At 44.1% G+C, this 20,344-nt stretch overlaps 1 protein-coding gene across 1 annotated transcript in view; it reads left to right on the forward strand.

The window, feature by feature from the left end:
- The window catches only part of LAPTM4B (lysosomal protein transmembrane 4 beta), a 64,839-nt gene that overhangs the window by 11,958 nt on the left and 32,537 nt on the right, over window positions 1–20,344 (forward strand). Inside the window, exons 2-4 of the mRNA XM_075495751.1 lie at window positions 4,745–4,856; window positions 12,000–12,073; window positions 12,658–12,780. Coding sequence (XP_075351866.1) covers window positions 4,745–4,856; window positions 12,000–12,073; window positions 12,658–12,780 — 309 coding nt within the window. The remainder of the gene's footprint in view (window positions 1–4,744; window positions 4,857–11,999; window positions 12,074–12,657; window positions 12,781–20,344) is intronic.

Below are 20,344 nucleotides of genomic sequence, written 5' to 3' on the forward strand. Positions count from 1 at the left end.
ATGGCATGCTCTTAGGAGCTACTGGAACTAATTTTATTTTAGGTAAGCTGGGATAGATATGATGCAGCCACACTTCTGTGAAGGGTCTGAAATTGTAGTGGTACTCATTTTCTCATCACCTGTTGATACAGTGGTTCCTGACACCTTCCCTCCCCTGCATTTTATCTCCATGGGCCACCACAGTTCACTGCTGATCTCTGGAACAAATGATGTGGGAAAGAAGACAACTCACTCATTGGTGGCAGAGGTCTGAAATTTTAGTGCATTATATGGTTTCTAAACGCTGGATGCTGTCTGTGGAAGACATGAGGTTGCTTCCTTGCATCCTAAACGCTGCATGTTGCCTCTAGCAGAGCTGCCTCACATCGTACGTAAGCTGCTGGTTCTTTATCGCAGTACAGATGGAAGCAGTAGCAGTGGCTGGCGGTGCCAGTCCTACTCTCAGCACATGCTGCCTTTCTCCCTCATGCCTGTGTGCACCTTCTCTCACACAGTTGTTGCTGTTTAAAATACCTTCTACTCAAATCTGAAACTGTGTTTTGTAAGCCCAGAGCAGGAAATCCAAGTAATGCTCCAATATTTGGACTAGCTATCCCCTCCGTAATATGTCCTGTTTTCCCCTTTTCATTACATATTCTGGGGTCTCTACAAAGCAGAGTTATTTTCCTCCTCTATGTTGACAAGAAGGTGGATGTATTCCACCTGGTTGCCAGAGAAGCAAGGTTTGGGGATTTTTAAAATTATTATTTTATTTCTGTATCAGAATAAGAGGGCAGTTGGGTATTTCTACGACTTTCTGTGGGATCATTGTCCAATCTCTTGTTAGGGCACTCTGGGCACCATCCTGGAGGTGCTGAGCCCGGGTGCAGAACTGGGGGCTGGTAATGGCATCCATCAACAGCCCCCAACATGGCAGGTGATGAACCAGGGCCAGGGGCCATCGAGGGAGCCCAGCCAGGGGCAAAAGAGGGCAAGACCAGGGACACAACTGGAGACAAGCTACAACATGCATTCAAGGTGTCCATCCAGAAAGCATGGCTGGAGACCGACACTCCTGTGGTGCCACTGGGGCAGGGACTGCTGACCCCAGGCTGAGCTGAAGTGGAGTCCTGGGCTATGGGCAGGGGTGTGGGGAGGCCCAAGGTGGGGCTGGGCAGGGCCAGTAAGGCCTGTCAGTGCCCCCGGGGCTCCGCTCCTGTAACTCTGGGTGGCACTGTAGCCGTAACCAGCGCCAAGACCCAGTGGTCACAGTTCTGACTTGATAGTGCAAACTCTTGTATTTTATTCTTACTGCTGAACACCACCCTGCTGCACGTTCACGAACATGTTTCTGTTTCTCCATCCATAAAAGGAGGACGACATGTCTCACTGGAAAGGTATAGGGCTTAGTTGCTTACTGAAACTTTGCATACCGAAAATGCTTTCTAAGTATTGTTAATTAGTAATTACATTATTTGTTGCTGAAGGAATGTAAAACATCTTGAAGGAAATCTTGTTGATTGAAGTAGAGAGCAGAAAAATCTCCTTCGCTTTTCCTAGAACAGAGGTTTCAACTCTCATACCAACTGCATATATCAACAGGAAATCACTGTGCTCATGTCCTTGATTATGTATCCTTGGAAGATGCTACATCAGTAAGTTTTTAGGCACATTAAACGTATGCATTAAACCATTTTTCAAAATTCAGTAGTTGCATCACTTTCAAAACAAAAGAAAAACCCTAACAAATACAATACACCCAACTGTGCACGCATTTCTTCTCGGAGAAAGAGGGTGAACAAATAAACACATGGTGTATTTCACTTGCACTGCTGACAGCACGGTTGGAAGGTGCTCAGAGATCGTTATAAGGATCTCAAGAGAACAACCTGATAGAACAGAAAAGTGATGCACTAAAGAGCATTAGAGAGATTCCTACTTACCACAGCAGACTTAGATCAGGCAAACACAATCTGTGTCTTATACAGAGACTTAAAGGCAATGCTGACAAACACGTAATCAGAATCTGGACATATCCATATGGAGAAAGTAGAATGCTAGGTCAGTATTTTATGAATCTTCCTGACTATATCTGTACAAAAGATTAAACTTGCATGCCTTTAAAATAGCAACACCATATACATTTATAGTTTCTGATTACTTGGTTATTTTAAGTACTCTTCTTAAGTAACGTATTTATTACTGGCATATGTCCTCTAGCTTTCCACAAAAGAGTATAAAGCAAGAACTAGATTGCAATATAAAGTTATACATAATGTTAAAAATTAGTAGGATTTGTAGAATATAACTTTGAATCTTGACGCTCATCTGATCTGTCTTCAAAGCCAAGCCAAGACTTCCTATGGCTACAGCATTCCCAACACAAAGCTATTTAACTGTTCTATGAAAAAATGCGGTAATGAAAATCTCTAACCCCCTCCAGACAATCTCTTCTGCTCTCTGATTGTTCTTATTGTTCAGCAAGCTGCCTAACCTAAATTTCCTTTTGCTGTGATTTAAATCTGTTACTTTCCTCATCTCGTGGTGAATTTTGAGGAAAGTCTATTGCCTCCTTCTTTTCCTCACCTTTCTGTGTCTAAGAGACTGAGAGCATCTCCCTCCGCCTTCTCCTCACTAAACAATCCATTTTTTTTCCCTGTCAGTCACATTTTCTAGATGTCTGATCACTCTCTGTTCTGTTGCAGGATCCACCCCAGGGTTTTTCTTGGTACATTTTAGAAGGACTTTGAACTGGGCCCTTTCTGCAGAAGCCCTGTGGAGGGCGAGTGGGAGGATGACTTGTGTGTCTAACACCCAGGTTTCTGCAGTACTGCCCACCACCATGCAGCCGCAAAGATGAGCTCATGGATGGCACTGAGTCACGTTCAGTTTATTCACTGTCACACCCAGACTCCTTTCTGAGGAACCGTTACCTACTCAGGTATTGCTCCTCTTGCTCTTCTGCAGTTTGTCACAAATGTGATGCTCTGCTCTTGTTGGTATTGTATTGTGCTCTATTGTCTGAATTCTGCCATAGCTGGTCAAAATCTCTTAAGCTTATCTCCTAAAGTGCTTACAGCTTGGCACTGTCTGCAAATTAAAAAAAGATACAAGTCACAAGTGACTTGAAATACCAAATATTTCAACAATACTGGAGAACCTTAATCAATATAACTTCTGCACTGGCTGCGAGTCCTTGACAACTATTATTTCATTACAACTATTCAGCTGGTTGTATACTTGCCTTCCTGCACTTTCAATCAAACCAGGTTTTTCTAGCTCATTTATGAGAACCTCATAATGTCAAAAGGCTTGCTAAGATGCAAAGAGATGATATCTACTGCTTTTTCCCTGTCCACAAGGCCTCTTAGCTTGTCAGAGAAGGAAAATGAGATGAATTCATTATGGTTTGTCCTTGACAAGCCCGTGGCGATTGTTGGTTATGACCATACAAATTTGAAGTGCTACTGGGGAGAATGCTTGATTATCTATTCTTGGGTTTATTTTATTCTCAAGTCTCACAATCTAGCCAGAAATTCTTTATATGCCTTTCTGCTTTGTAAAGGTATAAACTGTGCTTGCTCTTTCTCTGTCTTGTGAAGTTGATCTATTCTCAACAATTTTTCAAAGGTCATTGCTAACAGATCTAGTATCAGCTAAACTTGATGGAATTTGCCTATCAAAAAGTATTTATCTTACCCAAGAAATTCTCTAGCCTGCTCAGGTCTTATTACAGCCCGTGTTTCTACACCTTTTTGTTGCTGTTAGTAACCTGTGATCAGATTAGGATGACTTTGAAGTGAGAACCAAAGCAATAAAAATCCATCTTTCCCAGCTGATAATAGAGTGCTATTATCAGCTTTCTTCTCTCCATTTTCCTGTTCATCAGTTATCTTCCTAGTTCTGTAGAATAATCTTTTAGCCAGGCTGCGTTATTTCGTGCTGAGCAATCTTCTTTTCTGCAATTAGCCCTCTTCACTTCAAAGTGATATGAGCATTGTGTTCAGATTTGTTTTAAAATATAGCTCTTGGCTACCTCTGTGTTCCTCTTATAGCTGATACTTGACAATCCGCTTCTACTGAATCACTTGGTACTATATTCTTGCATTTAAATCACTTATTGCATTTCATAGCCAAGGCCTCAGTGTATATGAATGTCTCTCTGTGCCATATGACACGGGAACGTGTGCATCAGACACTGGGCTCACGTTGCCACCTACTCCTGTCCCCCCAAAGCCTCCTGATTTAGCAGGTCATGTCAATCAGCTCATCACTCACGGCCTCTTAAAATTCAGCCTCTTTCAGCAAATCAGCTCCTCTTTGATCATCTAGCAATTTCACAGGACCTGTCCCCAGTTCCAGCTCTGCCATGCTAATAATCCTTGACTACAGCGCTCATTTGTAATAATCTCAAAATGGTTGTTTTTAATTGATTTTAGTTTTTGCAACAGAACAAACTGAAATGGATGTGCTAATATGTTTTATAATCTGAAAGAGCAGTGGTAACTTGTCTGATGGTGTGGGAGAGAGTCAGAACGTAAAGGGGTAATCCACGTTTTGTTTCATTTTCCTGCCACCATGTGGGGAAGAAATAGGTCCTGTTTACACAAACCCAGAGAAACTAATTGCAGTGTTAGTTAAATACTACAGTTTTACAGTCGGAAAACTCCATAGCTGGCATGGAGTGTGGCAGGTGTATCCTACGCAGAGCTTTTCCACTGATTACTTTCACAGTCTGACCCTTTTCCCTTTTTTCCCTCTATAGATTATCAATTCGGTGGTATTGCTGATTCTGCTGAGCGCCCTGACCGATCCTGACCAGTACCACCTAACCAGCGCTGAATTAGGGGGTGAATTTGAATTTATGGATGATGCCAGTAAGTACAAACTGCCTAAATACTAGCACTCATTGCTCCAGCATTTACGTAACTGTCCTATCATTTCAGTAATTACTGTCCTTTAATTATTTTTTCACCCTGTTATCTTACAGATGCATTTTTATTGTGAAAGGTGTATTCATGGCACAGTTCAAATTGGTTACCTAGTAGTAACCTTATCTGTTACCTATTAGTAATCCATCTGCTCTGCTGTGTCCTGGCTTGGCAGGGGTACAGCCAACCATTGACATGGAGCTGTTATCCCTGAGCACGATGCTGAAAGCCCCAGGGGGATTTTGCAAGACACAGGGAGATACGGAATCTCTGCATCTCCCAGCACCATGTCCAGTAGTGCCTGCACATGCCCATACTGCTATTTACGTAACTGGCTGAATGTGTTCATTCATGTTGTACATATTTACACACCCCCCAGGTGCACATGGCATGACTTGCACAAACCTGTTGTGATAGATGCAAGTATAAATACTAACGGTATAGTCATGGGCGTATTAGTGATAACACAGGGCTGCTTCCTTCTCTCACCAAAGGACATCACAGACAATCTTCAATACAGTTTCAGGGAAGGATGAGCCAGGCTATTTATATCTCCTGCAAAAACCTCCTGTCCTTTGCAAATGCTTCTTTCTTCCATGACTGTTTCAAATTATTTGGTGATGTTTTGTTTGTTGATTTGCTTTAACCTTTTAATTCATATCTAGAAAAGTTTTCCCTTAATGCGATTTTGATAAAAATGTCTGTGTGTTTTCATTTCTGCTCACAAGGTTGTTAGGTTCAACATTTCTCACAGTAATCTGAAACAAGGTCTCCTACTAGCTACACTGGTGTCTTGCTGCTCAGAATCGCACCCATCCACAGCAAAAGGCTCAAAGTTCTTTCCTCATTCTGACTGAAGTCAGTAAAAATATCAGTAGGAAAAGGAGTAGCTCCACACGTGAGAAAAATAATTGCACCCATGGTGTGTCAGAGCTGCTGGGTATCAGTTAAGGGATGCTTATTTCCACAAGTTCTTTAGTGCAGATACGCCTTGAGGGCCTACATTTAATTAATAATAAGGGACAATTGCTACTTTATTGTGTCTTCATTGAAAGGCCACCTACAACTTCCAACTAAAAATCTTTTTATATAACTGGATTTAAGAAAGTAAGGCCCATAGTAGATACAGATGGGCTCCTAGCTGCTTCTGACATATTAAAACTGACTGCCTTGTCCTAATTCTCAGAGATTAACCTTGGTAATGACTGTCTGTCAGTGTGGTTTTATATAGCCGACATCAGAGTCCTGCCAGTGCCCAAGGCTTTAAAATAGTAATTCTGTTTTGTAATGCAATAGCTGTCAGATCAAGTACATTGGGGATTTCCATCTACACTTGAAAATTGTATTTTCTATATTTTTTTATCAAGGCTTCTGAAGTGAACCCTGCAAGACTGTAAAAGGATGGCTTGTGGGCCAAGCGACCTCATTTCCATTCGGTAAAGGGAACATTTCACAGGCAGTTAAATTACAAATGAACATCTGAATTAATGTCTCCTTTTATTCTTTGACTCCCTCTGGTTTAATACCTTACTGAGTAAAGGCAGCTGAATCAAGCTACTGGCTTTTATAGTTACTGGAAATAGCTGACAGGAGATAATTTTTTTTTCTTTTTTTCTTTAAGTGTGACTGTATTTGTTCAAATCTGAGGAAATGTTTTCTTATGAGATAAAACATCAGACAAACTTCCACATGCTCTTCTCTTGTCCTACTTCTATTTGTCTTTTTTGAAGAAATGTTTCCCAGGTTAGCTACATGTGTTGAAATTCTTACATGTGAAACCATGAATACCAAATACAGGAGGATACATCAATTTTTATGCTAATGAGTGTCCCAAAGCGGTTATCTAGATGTACTTGTGTTGACAAATAATAATGATGAAAATACTAGTAGCCGTTATTCTCATTACTACTTTTTGATGTTCCTATCAATAGCAAACCAAAAGAGAATGCAGACACAGATTTTGCATGTAAAAATTTTCCCTTTCCCTCCCTCCTCAAATAGGCTCTGTCATAAAACATCTGAAAATACCAACTGGAAATAAACTTACCAGCCAAGTCATAGTAGTGGGATCATGGCTAACCTGAAGTTAATGACCAATTTCCCTTGACTTCCAAGAACCAGGATTCCCCCAATATTTATATTCATATTTATTTCTGGCTGTGCTCAGGCCTGGTTTATGGAGAATTTTCAATTTTCTGTTCCAGCAGTGGGAAAAGTTCCTTCCACGTGTAGAGCCAGAACCAGTCTGGGGCAAAATGCTTGAAAATGCCAGTGCAGCATCAGTTCTTCTGCGAATGGCTGCTCAGCCTTGATTTCAAGATTTAGCATGGTTCCCAGGGCATTACCAGAGGCTCCAAAATGCCTGTTCAATTAAGCAGAGGAAGGATTTACCTGAGCACTTAGAAAAAGCTGTAGGTTTTAGCTTTTCCCTTCTAGTCTAGAAAAGGAAACAAGGGGGGAAATAATCTGCCAAGACTTGCCATGCGGCAGATGGATGTACTGGAAGACACCAGTGTGTGTGGTTTGGCTGGCTCTCTGAGACGTACATCTGGGAGCCGGGGAAAACACTGGGCTTCCTCCTGTGCTGGATATTCAACTGAGCCCATTTAGTCTCATCTTTCTTTTTATTATTTCCTTAGGGCCTGAGGGAGTTTATGAACTAGAAGCTGGACTAGGAAAAATTAGAAACGTGTGAGCTGCCCAATGTAATACTGCTGCTGTTAAAAGACTAATAATGTCTGGGCAGGAGATGGAAAAGCCCTATAAATCATTTTGACTTCGCAGAGGGTTTCACCTGAGCCTCCTGCTCAGCTACTCCAGATACACAGACCATGATCCTGACATGTCAACAGCCCAAACAAGCAGTGAGCGTTGCTTGGTTTTATTTACTGCCTTCAGAGTGTCACAGATGTGTGCGATGATACTTCATAAGTCGTATGACAGCTAGAACTGAAATCCTATGTATGCCCTGTAGAAATTGATGGGAACTTTGACACCGGTGTCAGCAACTCGGGCCAAAATCAGCCTGTGTCCCTGCCCTGGGACTGGCAGACAAGACAAGCAGAGGTCTCGGGGCAGAGTAATGAGATGGTCTCTCTGCAGAACGTGACATGCATCTGGGGCATAAAAAGACTAATTCAAATAGAAATATTTTTATAAGAAAACCTACAGATAGCAGGCTTGGACTTCTGTGGGGGGTAAAGGGTAGAGCACATACCCTTCCTGCCCGAATCCATCAACACCACCCGTGTCGCATGAGCCCCATGTCACAGGGAGGGGAAAAAAACTAGATCCCTGCCCCAATGTAGCATATTCAGGGCTGCATCTTCCCCTCTAGCCTTATCCTCTGGAATAAATGAGCTGGGCTCAAAGGTACAGAAAGCTCTTTCCTTCTCATTGGCCTCCTTCCTTTGCTGGAGAGAAAATGCCACCTCCGCACGTGCTGCGACCCAGGAGGCTGCACGGCAGTTCACAGCAGCGACACCGAGCTCACACAAGCAGCTTCGAGGAGAGAGCAAAGCAGTAATCCTTAGCTGGCAGTAAGGAAGCCAGGCTGCTGGATAAATAAGGCTAGGAGGGTGGGCAAAACTGCCTGAGGATTGTAGGCTGCAGTCTGCCTGAGGATTGTAGCTTTCTGGCCCCTGCTGTCAGAGCTATGAGCCAGCAATTAACTCCAGGACTAGGGCAGGTGATGAGCTGGAGGATTTGAGGTCTCCATCACTCCACGCAGGTCCTGGCTCAGGGACTGGCCTCAATGGCTGCTTCTCCCTGTCCCTGCAGCACCCACCACCAGCCTCCTCTGCAAGAGGAGAGGGGAAGGCAAAGAAATGCTTGTGAGATGGGTTCGAGGGAGCTCCAGCTGCAGAGCTTGCCATGCATGCAAGCACCCCATGGCAGGAGCTCTGCTCAGCCCCAGCAGCATCTTCTCCCCAATGTGGCAGGAAGGTAGGATCTCACTGCAAGGTATAAGAGGAAAAAAAACCAACTGGTTTCTTTAAAACCAAGCTGAAAACTCAAAATCTGTCTAGGACAATAGGCTGTATAACCACTGCAGCGGTCCAAGTACCACCCTTCTAGCCATGAATGCCATGGAAAGTACAGCGTGGCTGGAAAAAAATTCACACACCCCTGTTAGCTTCTCATTTAATGTGCTACATATCTAGTTTCATTCTCATTAATTGAAGCCGACACAGCTCAAAAAACTCAATGAAGCCTTAAATGAGAAAGAACCAGCCTGAGCCAACTAGGACTTGAGCCAACCAACACAGCTAGAGAGACACCAGAGACAGGGAGCATGAGTGTGTCAGACCAGAGCTTCAATGTCAAGTTCATCGCAGTTTGCTAGGCTCTGGCTCTGAACCAGTGCTGCCATGATCACGAGCAAAGCGAGGCCTCTGACTGCTGCATCTGCTGCAAATGACAATGACAGCAGCTTCCCCTTGGATACAGGGAGTAGGTGACTGGGATTAAGAACAGACAGAATAAATACATGAGCAGTGCCTTCAAACTGATGGTTAAAATAAAAATATTGATCCAAGATCCTCTTTTATAAGAGGTTCAACTGAGGTTAGTGGCTACAGGCAGCCATTTCCACTTCTTTTCTTTCGTTACCTCAATTGTACCTGGTCTATTCAAAATAATTTTGATTTCACAGGATGTATGTGGGCAGCCAGAGCAAAGTGCCACACAAATAAGAGTGTCTGAAGATGCTGCAGTACCTTGTATCAGTATGGGTTTGTTTTGTGGGTGCTTCTTCCTCTTGAGGGCAGAATTCACATCAGCTCTAACAGGCACAGCACAGCCTTACAGCTCCTAAACACCTGGAGACTGGTCATGGCAATGCAGCTCAGATGCCTACACTGGATGTCCAGATTCTCTGCACAAAGAGGTAAAGGAGGTGCCTCTGAAGAGCAATTGGGGATGAAGAGCAATTTGGGATGCACTGAGATGTCATCCCCTCCTGAATTACAAGCAGGGAGCCCAGCTGCCTCCAGATGGCATTTCCAAGAGCCCGCAAGCAGAGCTGCCTAAAGCCACTGGCTAGGAGGCAGTGAGCGCAGGGGTGCAGCTAACCTCAGCGCTGAGTGCTGGTGCCTCTCCTGGGTGAGACCTGCTTATTTTGACAATAAGACAAAGATTCAAGCATTTGCACTGTGAGTAAACGACATCTGGACTCCAGGCCCTCATCAGACTACAGTGGTTTAATTTTGCTCCTCCAAGTGCCCGGGAAAGGGGCCCCATCCATTAAATGAGGAAGAAGCCTGCAACAGGGCTTACTCTGTTGCATTTGAGTCCTTATGCAATCACAACGACAAAATTTGGGGGCAAGAGTGAGAGAGCAAGAGTCCTGAAACCCAGGACACAGGCAGTGTCCTGGGAAAGGGGAGACCTGGGTTCCTAAAGCCTTAATCCTGCCATTGGCAGGCACGGTACCCAAGGAGCCTGTAGCCCTGCGTCCATAAGCAGTCTCTGGAGATGCCCTCACCAGCCAGCAACAGTCTCTTCTTGCTCATTTTTCTGCCAGCTTCACAAGTCTCAGGTTCCTCTCTGCTTCAAGGGCCAGCAGAAATCTGGATTAGTGCCGGCAGGAGCTCTGCACTAGTGCAGGTTTGTGTTCCTTCAGGTGGAGGAGGGTCAAGGACTGGGTCCTTTGTCTTCTACATGGATGATCGTACTGGTAGGCTGGAAAAAAATGACAGACAAGACTTAGTGTCTATCCTTCCTTTTCAGCCACGACCCCGGTGAACCTGCACTGCTGCCTGGTGGCAGTAGGTGCGACCTGTCCACAGCTACCAGATCAGGACCTTTCAGAGACTTTGATGCAGGCTCCAGGGCACCTACCCAGAACCTCATTTTGATGCAGCCAGGGAGGTGGAGGGACCGTCCCTTGCTGCGGGAGGCTCCTCGTCATGTGCTGGAGCTAGATGTTGTGGCAACTCTGTGATCAAATGGAGGCACCTTCACACTTCGAATGCCTCCAAAGTGAGGCAGTGATGGGTGGTGAACAGCCCGAACACCGTCACGTATTTGTGTGTCTCAAGTCCACCAAATGTCTCATCAAGGCAGGTAGTTTAAATGCACCTGGTGACAGCAATGTGAACAGCAGATATCTCACACATACCCACAGAGCTGGGTTCTCTAAAGTCATGTCCTATATACCTCACATCCTCTCTCCTCTTTGGGCACTGGCTTAGCCTCGGAAAAGTAGTTGCAATGTTCAGTTGCACTCCCAAACTGGCTATAAGGTCGGGCTCAGAAATAACACTTCTGGTATCCTGACTATGGGCTGTAATGATATCAGGGGAGGTGTATAGGAGAACGCCAAACATATGTAATTCTTTCCCCCAGGATTTTCCTCTTCCAGCTGTTCGTGGCTTAGGAACTTCTTAAATCTAATGAAAAGTTAATTGAAATCTGAGCGGCAATAGAAGAAAAAGATAGAGTCCTGTAATTACTCCAATCAAAACCTTAAAGAATATATTCCTTCCTTTACTACTTGACCTTTCCTGACAGTTATACATCTTCATTAATAAACTGTATATCTCTGTAGTATTCTTGGTTGAAATGAAAATTTCCAAGATGTTATTTCTGCTCTAAGATGCCTCTACTTGGCACTTTTGCTTTTAAAAATTCATTTCTCCTTTTCCAAAGTTTTTAGAGATATGTGAACAATGGTATACAGAAGCTATTAGTGCAAAAACAATCTGTAGTGCGGAAAAGCAGACACTTTCTGACTACAGATGTCATCATCACTGGCAAAATAGTTTTCTAGCCAAGTCTGCTCCTGATTTTTGAAAATCCTCAGAAAAATTAAACCCGTCGTGGCATCTCCACAGCTGGGAGGTGCCTCCATCACCACATAGAGGCTGCAGAGGCTTGTGCAGTGTAATCACTGTTTGTCCTCGTATTTAGGAGGTTTCCCACAAGAGCCAAATGTTTCCTCCAGCAATGGCTGAATTATGCACCTGCCCCCATCTCCACCCCCCTTCCCACCCTGGCCTTTGAGATGCTCTGCACGAGGCAGATGGCAAAATAACCGAACCAAGCTCTGAATTTATCTGCAATCATTTTGATGTGTTTCTCTTCCAGATATGTGCATTGCCACAGCAATTTCTCTTCTTATGATTCTGATCTGTGCAATGGCTACATATGGCGCATATAAGGTAATTAATTATATTTGGTAAAGACATGAATCAAGTGAACTACACAACTCTAAAAACAAAATTAAAAAAATTGCTTTCTAACAATTTCTTGTTTAGTTGTATAGCTGAACATGGAGAGAAAAAAAAACCCAAACAGTCAAAGAGGCAGCAGAACAAATTGCTTAGATCAGTGGTATCCCAGGGCCCCATGCTGCAGGCAGGAGGACTGCCCCGTTGCGTTTATCTTGTACCTATGAAAGTTAAAGAAATTTTTTTCCATTCACCTCCCAAGCCTGTGGTTTGTCCCAATATTAATCCTGTTAATTAGGGGGAAAAACTGTCTTGTGGTTTCTAAATGTCCTAGTATAATGAGTTGTGGGACTTACACCACACATATTACTGCAGTTCAGCAGCCAAGCTGGCTTGGCCAACTCTTTTGGCTGAATGTTGTATTTCTTTTAGCTGATTTAACAAGTTCTTTTCTCTTATGGCTTCATGAAATGTAATGCATTCTGTCAAACATCCCTTAGATTTTAGTGCAGAAAGACATATATCCTTCTATTTTAGCTTGTGGCTGATGACTTTTTATTTTATTTCCTTTTTAGCAACATGCGGCCTGGATCATCCCTTTCTTCTGTTACCAGATCTTTGACTTTGCTCTCAACACGTTGGTTGCCATCAGTGTACTCGTCTATCCCAGCACAATTCAGGACTACCTCCGGCAGCTGGTAAATCACTCAATGTTCACAAGCCTTTGGGAGCTTTGGGGAAAAAACTGTGCAAGATGCACTGTTTGTCCTATATTTCTAGCCAACAGGTTCCTGTTGACTTCCTATGCAGTCCTTGAAAAGTCCTCTCAGTCCTCTCAGTCCTTGCTAGCCTGTGTTCAACATCCTTGCAAGGTTCTATTACTAACTTATTACAATATTTGTGCAGAGCTCTGGAGTTTTGCAATGTTGTGGAAGATCTCAGCGCCACTTCATTTAGAATGAGACTCATATTGCAAGACATAGATAATAAGTAATTGCTTTTGGATTCGGAGTTATTGTGTTCATATCCAGTGGCTTATTTTTGGTGCTATTTCAAGGATGTTTTGTTTCTCCTTTTAATTTATTTGGTGCCTTTAACACAGATTTCATTAGGCAGGAGTTTGACTCAATGTAGGTTTGTTTTCGCTAGAAAATATTTTTGGATTCTGTCTTAGGGACAATTAGAGGCTCCCTTCTTGCTGTGGTCTACTTTGGCCAAACATCCATAGGCAGTATTGCATAAGCTTACAAGATATGATTGCAACCACCTAAAGTAAAGACAAGAGCCCAGCAGCCTCTGTCTCATCACAGGACCATGTGCCATGTCCGGCAGGGTTCAGGTGGAGCTGCAGAGCTCTGGGAGAAGCTAATGCTGCGTCTGTCTCTGAAAATCTGCCTTGAGAACCTGAATACAGATTAGCTTGCCTGTGAACTTTGTTATGTGGATGGAAAACTAGCTAGGGCAGTATAAATAACAGGTAATGAGAAACAGCAGGCAGATAAGTAGCCACACAAATCTGCGGGAAGAGGCAATGTGTCAAGCCAGCGGGAGCTGGGATGCATCAGGGGCCTGTTATCCTGCGCCTTATTTAACACCCGCCTGCATTCATGGCTGATGCTACACTGGAAGAGAAGCAGAGGAGTAATTCAAAAAGTTCTCAGAGATACGAGTGGAAAAGAGCAAATTACGGACATAGCTTGGCAAGTGCTTGAAGCTGGCACTGCCGCTGGCGGGAGCCCTCCTGTCCATCCTTCACCTGCAGTCCCCAGCTTCTGCATCGGTGCCAGCCCCGCTCTTGTGGCAGCACAAGCATCTGTGTGGCTGCAGGACCTCCCTCTGCTTCCCAGAGCATGAGTTGTAACCAGGTTTTACTCTGTCTTGGTCACTGTACGAGAACGTGAGGAGGACATGAGCAGGCTGGGAGCTGCGCACTGAGAAGCCCCCTGCTCTTCTGCTGAAAACCTGGTGCCACATCTGGAGCTGGGCAAAAAGCAGCTCATTCTCTCAAAATGTCTGCTAAAACATCACTGTCATTTCTGCAGATAAAAAAATAATAGGCCCTTCCGTAGCAGAAATACAAGGAGCAGGCTTTGGAAGGTATTGGGAACAGTGCAGCAGAGCACTTCATGAGCCGCGTCGCTGCTCTGGAGCGTTAAAACCTCTGGTTGCACACATCTTCGTCTTGCTGTTGTAAATCATTTTCTGGACTAGTAATGAAATGCCGCAAGACTTCAGGAGTGCTAAACTGTCAGTGCTCAAAAGGGCAAGGGGGATTTCCAGGATAATTATAGGCTGATTAGCCTGACATTGCCACCAAGCAGAATAATAACAGAAGTGCTGAGATGAGAGTCAATTGGTAAAGGATTGGAAGAGAGGAATATGATTAATGACTGCCAGCACGGTTTTACGAACAATCAGTCCTGCAGGCAAACTCATTTTCTTTCACTGACAAGATTAGTGGCATTGTCAATAAATATGGGCAGGGGCATAATAGACTTTTGTAAGATGTTTGACTTCGTAGCATGATGCTCAGAGCAACAATAAAGCACTAGATCGATAAAGGATGTATCAAATGGATTAGGAGAGGTTAGCTGGCAGACTGCAAAGGGTCGTGGTCAAGCCGACCATCTGCCAATGGGTTTCTATTTCAGGTAGAGGAAGGTCTCCAGGAATCGGCAGTAGGTCTCATGCTCTTCCTGACTTCCATTAATAACCTTGATACCCGGAGGCCATTCACAAAGGCTAACGTCAGCCTTGGGAGAGCTTCCCCAGGCTCACGGTCTAGACGGATCGAGTCCTCTAGCAGGAGGTTGAGAGCAGGAGCCTAATCCAGCTGTTCTGTGTCATCCTCTGAAGGACCCTGTCCCTGCGTTGCCCAAAGTGTGCACATCTCTGCGTTTCCCAGAATCAGTACTTGTGCCTTTTCGCTGCAAAATCAATTCTAATAAAACCTGTGGCTGACACAGAGATTAATGAAGAAGTAAATAACACTAAGGATGGAGCCATTAATCAGAGCTGGACTGACTGAGAACCTGAGTTCAGTCATTAATGTGTGCTACATTGCTAAATGCAAAGAAATGTTAAAATCATGAGGAATACAGATGAGCATACAGCATGGCAACTGTACCTGGGATGCAGTGACCCTGTAAGCAGTCTAGGGAACTAAGTGCCAAAACAAGAGTCTCCAGGTTTTTCTGCTGTTTGCAAAAACTGCTCATGGGATTTGTGGACAGAAAAAAACAGCAATGAATAGTAATAGGGAGGAGACTTCCCTTCTCAGTTGGTGACATAGGTTTCATCTGTCTACTTACGGTGTCTGGTTGTAAAGAACAATGCTTAAAAGTCAGAGAACATGCAGAAAACTTCCTCCAAAAACTATATAAAAGCTGGATACGTTGTAGTATGATGAGAGACAATCAGCTTGTCCTGCTTCGTTTACCAAGAAAGGAGACCAAGAGGTCATGCTGTTAGAGTTTTCATAAGCAGAATAATAAGGTATTTAAAGGCTGTTTAAATTAGATGAGAGGCATAATGATAGAGTAGCTAAAAGCTAGTCCCAGTTAAGTTCATTTAGAAACAAGGAGTCATTTCTATTTTATCATTCACAGTGGAGATTAGTGATTGGCAAAAACTACCAAGAGCCGTGGTGAATTTTGTACAGTTAATGTCACCTGTTCAACGAAGTTTTGAAGCTGTTTTGAAGCTGTTCTGCATCAGCTTTGAAGCTGTTTATGCCTCCTGTGTCTTAGCTGTGGTCCCAAGCACAAGTGGCTCAGCAGGAATCCCTTGGACCCTTACCTGGAAGGGCCACATCAGTTGGCAAAAGGATGTCACATTTGGTTCAGAGCAAATAATACGGTCTCTCTGAGTGGGCAAAAGTGACAGGGAGAGGTGAAGATCACATCCACTGGTATCAGATACTCAGACACACAGTGAAAGGAAACTAAAAACAAGCTTTTCAAATTTTTAGCAATAACACCATCAATGCAGTGCTAGCGCCCAAATATTGTTAAACAGGCTTGTACCCACGGACTTGTTTCCCTACCTTTTAATAATACACATAGCAGATAGGTTTGTTATCTCAAACCCCACGTTTAGAACAAGACTGCAGTTAATACCCTTGTCCCTGTAGGTGAGACCTGAGTCATGCCAGTTGGGTGTGATCCCTCCTGGTGATTTATAAATAAGCCCTAGAGTCATCTTGCCCTCACCCCCTTTGCAGACGTCTGCCAAGATAGGCAGAAAGCAAGGGAGGGGATTGTGTTTCTTCCTGGCATTCTTACAGCTTTTGTTCCTCTAAACCTGCTTTGAATTTGGGGAATGATATTTTAGGGAGCACAGCTCCATAAGGGAAATGAAGAATCCCAATAGTTCTTCAAATCCATTACTGAATATCTGGAAGAAGGTATGCATTAGGTAATAGAATATATTTAACAGTCTCAGAAGAACATTTTTTTCTTGCTCTAAGGTCAAAACCCCATGTTTTTAACCATTTCTACTTCCCTACACTAGTATCCGGAATTATGTTATCTATTTACTTTGGTGCACGTCTGCCAGATTTCAGTCTATCAGTGGTGAGTTGCAAGCTACTGTGAACCCCTCCATGTGCTTTTAGCAAGATGATAAATGAGTACCTATTCATAGAGTAGGCAGAGCCCTAGCTGAAAATGTTGCAATTGTAATATACAGAACATTGTGTTCACAGGGTGTTTGGTACTGTCAGCCTATATTGGCTGCTTCTTTCAGAGGTGCAAGCGTCTTTGGAAACTTTTTGTTGCCTTTTAATACCCAGTTGCACAGAGGTGTGGCACTTAATTCCCATAAATTGCAAGAGCATCTCAGCATGAAGGCTCATGTAAAATAAGTAGATGTTACAAATCTAGCATTTGAAATGTTGTATGGCGATCACATGTGATAAAACTTTCTAAGGGTTATGTTGGACATCTTGGTCATTATCACTGTCACTACCTTCACATACAGTAAATGCAGCATGTGTAAAATAAAAATAATTTTGGTTCTTGGAGCAGTAGTGGTCTAAAGCAGTTTGACCTAAAACACTTTTATTTCAAGTGCAAGGTCCTGCACTTGGGCCACAGCAACCCCATGCAACGCTCCAGGCTTGGGGAAGAGTGGCTGGAAAGCTGCCTGGCGGAGAAGGACCTGGGGGTGTTGGTTGACAGCCGCCTGAATATGAGCCAGCAGTGTGCCCAGGTGGCCAAGAAAGCCAATGGCATCCTGGCTTGTATCAAAAGTAGCGTGGCCAGCAGGACTAGGGAAGTGATTGTGCCCCTGTACTCAGCACTGGTGAGGCCGCACCTCGAATCCTGTGTTCAGTTTTGGGCCCCCCACTACAAGAGAGACATTGAGGTGCTGGAGCGTGTCCAGAGAAGGGCAACGAAGCTGGTGAAGGGTCTGGAGCAGAAGTCTTATGAGGAGCGGCTGAGGGAGCTGGGACTGTTTAGCCTGGAGAAAAGGAGGCTGAGGGGAGACCTCATCGCTCTCTACAACTACCTGAAAGGAGGTTGTAGAGAGGTGGGGGTCGGTCTCTTCTCCCGAGTAACAAGTGATAGGACAAGAGGAAATGGCCTCAAGTTGCGCCAGGGGAGGTTTAGACTGGATATTAGGAAATTTTTCTTCACTGAAAGGGTTATCAAGCATTGGAACAGGCTGCCCAGGGAAGTGGTTGAGTCGCCATCCCTGGAGGTATTTAAAGGACGTTTGGATGAGGTGCTTAGGGACATGGTTTAGTGGTGGTCTTGGCAGTGTTAGGTTTACGGTTGGACTCGATAATCTTAAAGGTCTTTTCCAACCTATACGATTCTGTGATTCTGTGATTTTCTTTAGCCCCACTAAATCTTTGATATATGGGCTTTCTAAAGCCTTCAAATTAAACACTTCATCTTCTGTCATCTGGTAACAGTATACGAAATGAATTGAAGCAGAGGTGCAGAACAGGCTAGTCTGCAACTGAGTTATGCAAACTTGTTTTTTAGTAAAGTACAGGACTATTAGACTTCATCTAAAGAAAATTGCAAAGTATATTAAATAGCTTTACTATGGGACTACCTGCAATGCTGCTGTCTTAACAATTCAGGTGGTATCAGTCATGCTTTTTAATCCTAGGGGAAATGTCTAGAGAACGTAAAAGAGATTAAACCTAAAGAAATTTTTCCTATAAACTAAAGCTTAAAAAATGTCCTTTCTGACATTTTTAATGCCATTTTATAATTCCAAAGAAGAAGTACTACTAACTTCATAGCAGAGCTTTAAAAATTCTACAGGCACATTACTATTTTTTTTCTATTTTGTAAGATTGTGATACTCGGAGGATTGTAACTGTTGAATGAGAATCCACACCATCTTTTAAAGAGGATTTTTTTTGTGGTCCAAGGAGAAGGAAAACATGAAAGGTTATGGAAGCAGGCTGAGGGGATGAGAAAGGGCTTCAGCCTTGGACATTTTATTCTTCTTGAGCATTTGTACAATGTTGACGCAGTAGAAATATACTTTCCATGCAAGTTTTAGATTCTTTTTAAGTGTCTAGTAGAGCTTTGCTATGTATAAACAGTAATTTTTTTAAAATTTAAAGTTTACCAGGTATATTATTATGCATGCAGCCCTCTCCATGTCCATGACAAGGTTATAAATGACACTTTAATTATGACTTTAGCATGCTGGTGCCACACCACTACAACTACCTCTTGTTTGTATAGAAAATTTCATCATGTCCTGCTGCAAAATCACTCCTGTATTTCCAGTGACGGGCTTGATTTTTCCCACCCAGCCGTATTTCAGTCTCAGCTTCATCAAACCTTGCACAGGTTTGCACCATTTGACACTGAGCTTTTCCCAGAAGTTGCAGCACTGAGCCTGGCGCCCGGGCCCTTCCCAGCAGCAGGATTTCAACTACTGGTCTCCCCACAGGAGAGCAAACCCCCAGCACAGGAGCAGAATTTCTCTTCTCACCTCATACACCCACATCGGTGTTTAAGCTCATCACTGCAGTCGGTGGAGGGCAATGGGTCTTTGATTAATCTGAACCGCTGTTGGTACCTGTTTTCTGTGGGAGTGAATGAGCTTTGGGAGTGGCTGCTGCTGTGGGAGGATCCCAAGGGCCTCCTGATGGCACCAGCTCCATGATGGTGCCTGCACCAGGCAAGCCTGGAGCTAGCCGAGATGCTTCCCATCATCTTTCCTGCTTCTTTGCCCAAAGCCGCAGGTTTTATAAATTGCTTTTCCTACTGCACTGAAGAGGCTTGTAGTTATGAGTCCAGATTAGGTGGCTCGTAGGCCAGCCTGGGCAAGCCAGCGTTAAATGTCTTCTGGTCAGCAAGTGCCACCAGCCCGATTAGCAAACAAAGGGCGTTTCTTCCACACTGACCCGGGGCCCCTGGGCTATTCATCGCAGCCCCAAAAGCTTTTACTCCCACACAGCAGGCTGGGAAGCCCCAGGAGGGGCCAGCTTTGGTTTTCATGCCGTGCACCAAGATCCCCCAGACGTCTGTGGGTGGGATGACCACCGCATGGGTGCCGCACCCACCGCCTCGCTGGGGTTTGCTTGCACCTCACATCTTTTGAGGACAGAGACTCAGCAAGCTGAGCACAGAGGGGACAAACCACAGCATCTGCTCCTCACATGCTCTCCCGGCTTGCTGCTTTCAGTGCTGAATTACTGTCCTTTCACCCAAAACACTGATGTAAGGGAGGGCCCAGCGCTGCTCTGCAGCACATGCTGCTCCCAGACTTGGCCAGGGCTCACGGCTCCAGCAGATGTTCCTGCTCTTCAAGGTAGTGGGACCTTTCTTGGTCATTTTCCTGCCATTTTCCTGATTCAAATCGGGTCAATTTCCTGATCTTGCCCCCGTGCAAATACCAGTTGAGTTGACAGCGGGAAACAGGCCATTAGGTTATGGCCAAGACCCCAGCATGCAGTCATCCAGTCTTTGACCAGTGGCTGCTCCCCAAAACCCAGAGCGTAGGAGGACCAAGACCTCACTAGGAGTTTTTTATTACGTTCACAAACTAGTTTGACTAGTTTTTTAATGGTAGGTCAGTGTTAAAAAAATTGTTTTGGGGCAGTTTTACTGTAACTGTCCTTAACTGACTGGACTTTCTAACCATGTGCACGGCCTCCCTCCTGCAAGCAGGCGGGCAGGCTGTGGCATTAATACTTAAATTTTCTGCATATAAGGTTCGTGTTTATTTTTCAGTGCATCTTTTCTTGGCATATACTCTTGCTTTCTTGGTCTCTGGGTGACCGCA

The sequence above is a fragment of the Mycteria americana genome, chromosome 2 (assembly GCF_035582795.1).
Source record: "Mycteria americana isolate JAX WOST 10 ecotype Jacksonville Zoo and Gardens chromosome 2, USCA_MyAme_1.0, whole genome shotgun sequence".
NCBI lineage: Eukaryota > Metazoa > Chordata > Aves > Ciconiiformes > Ciconiidae > Mycteria > Mycteria americana.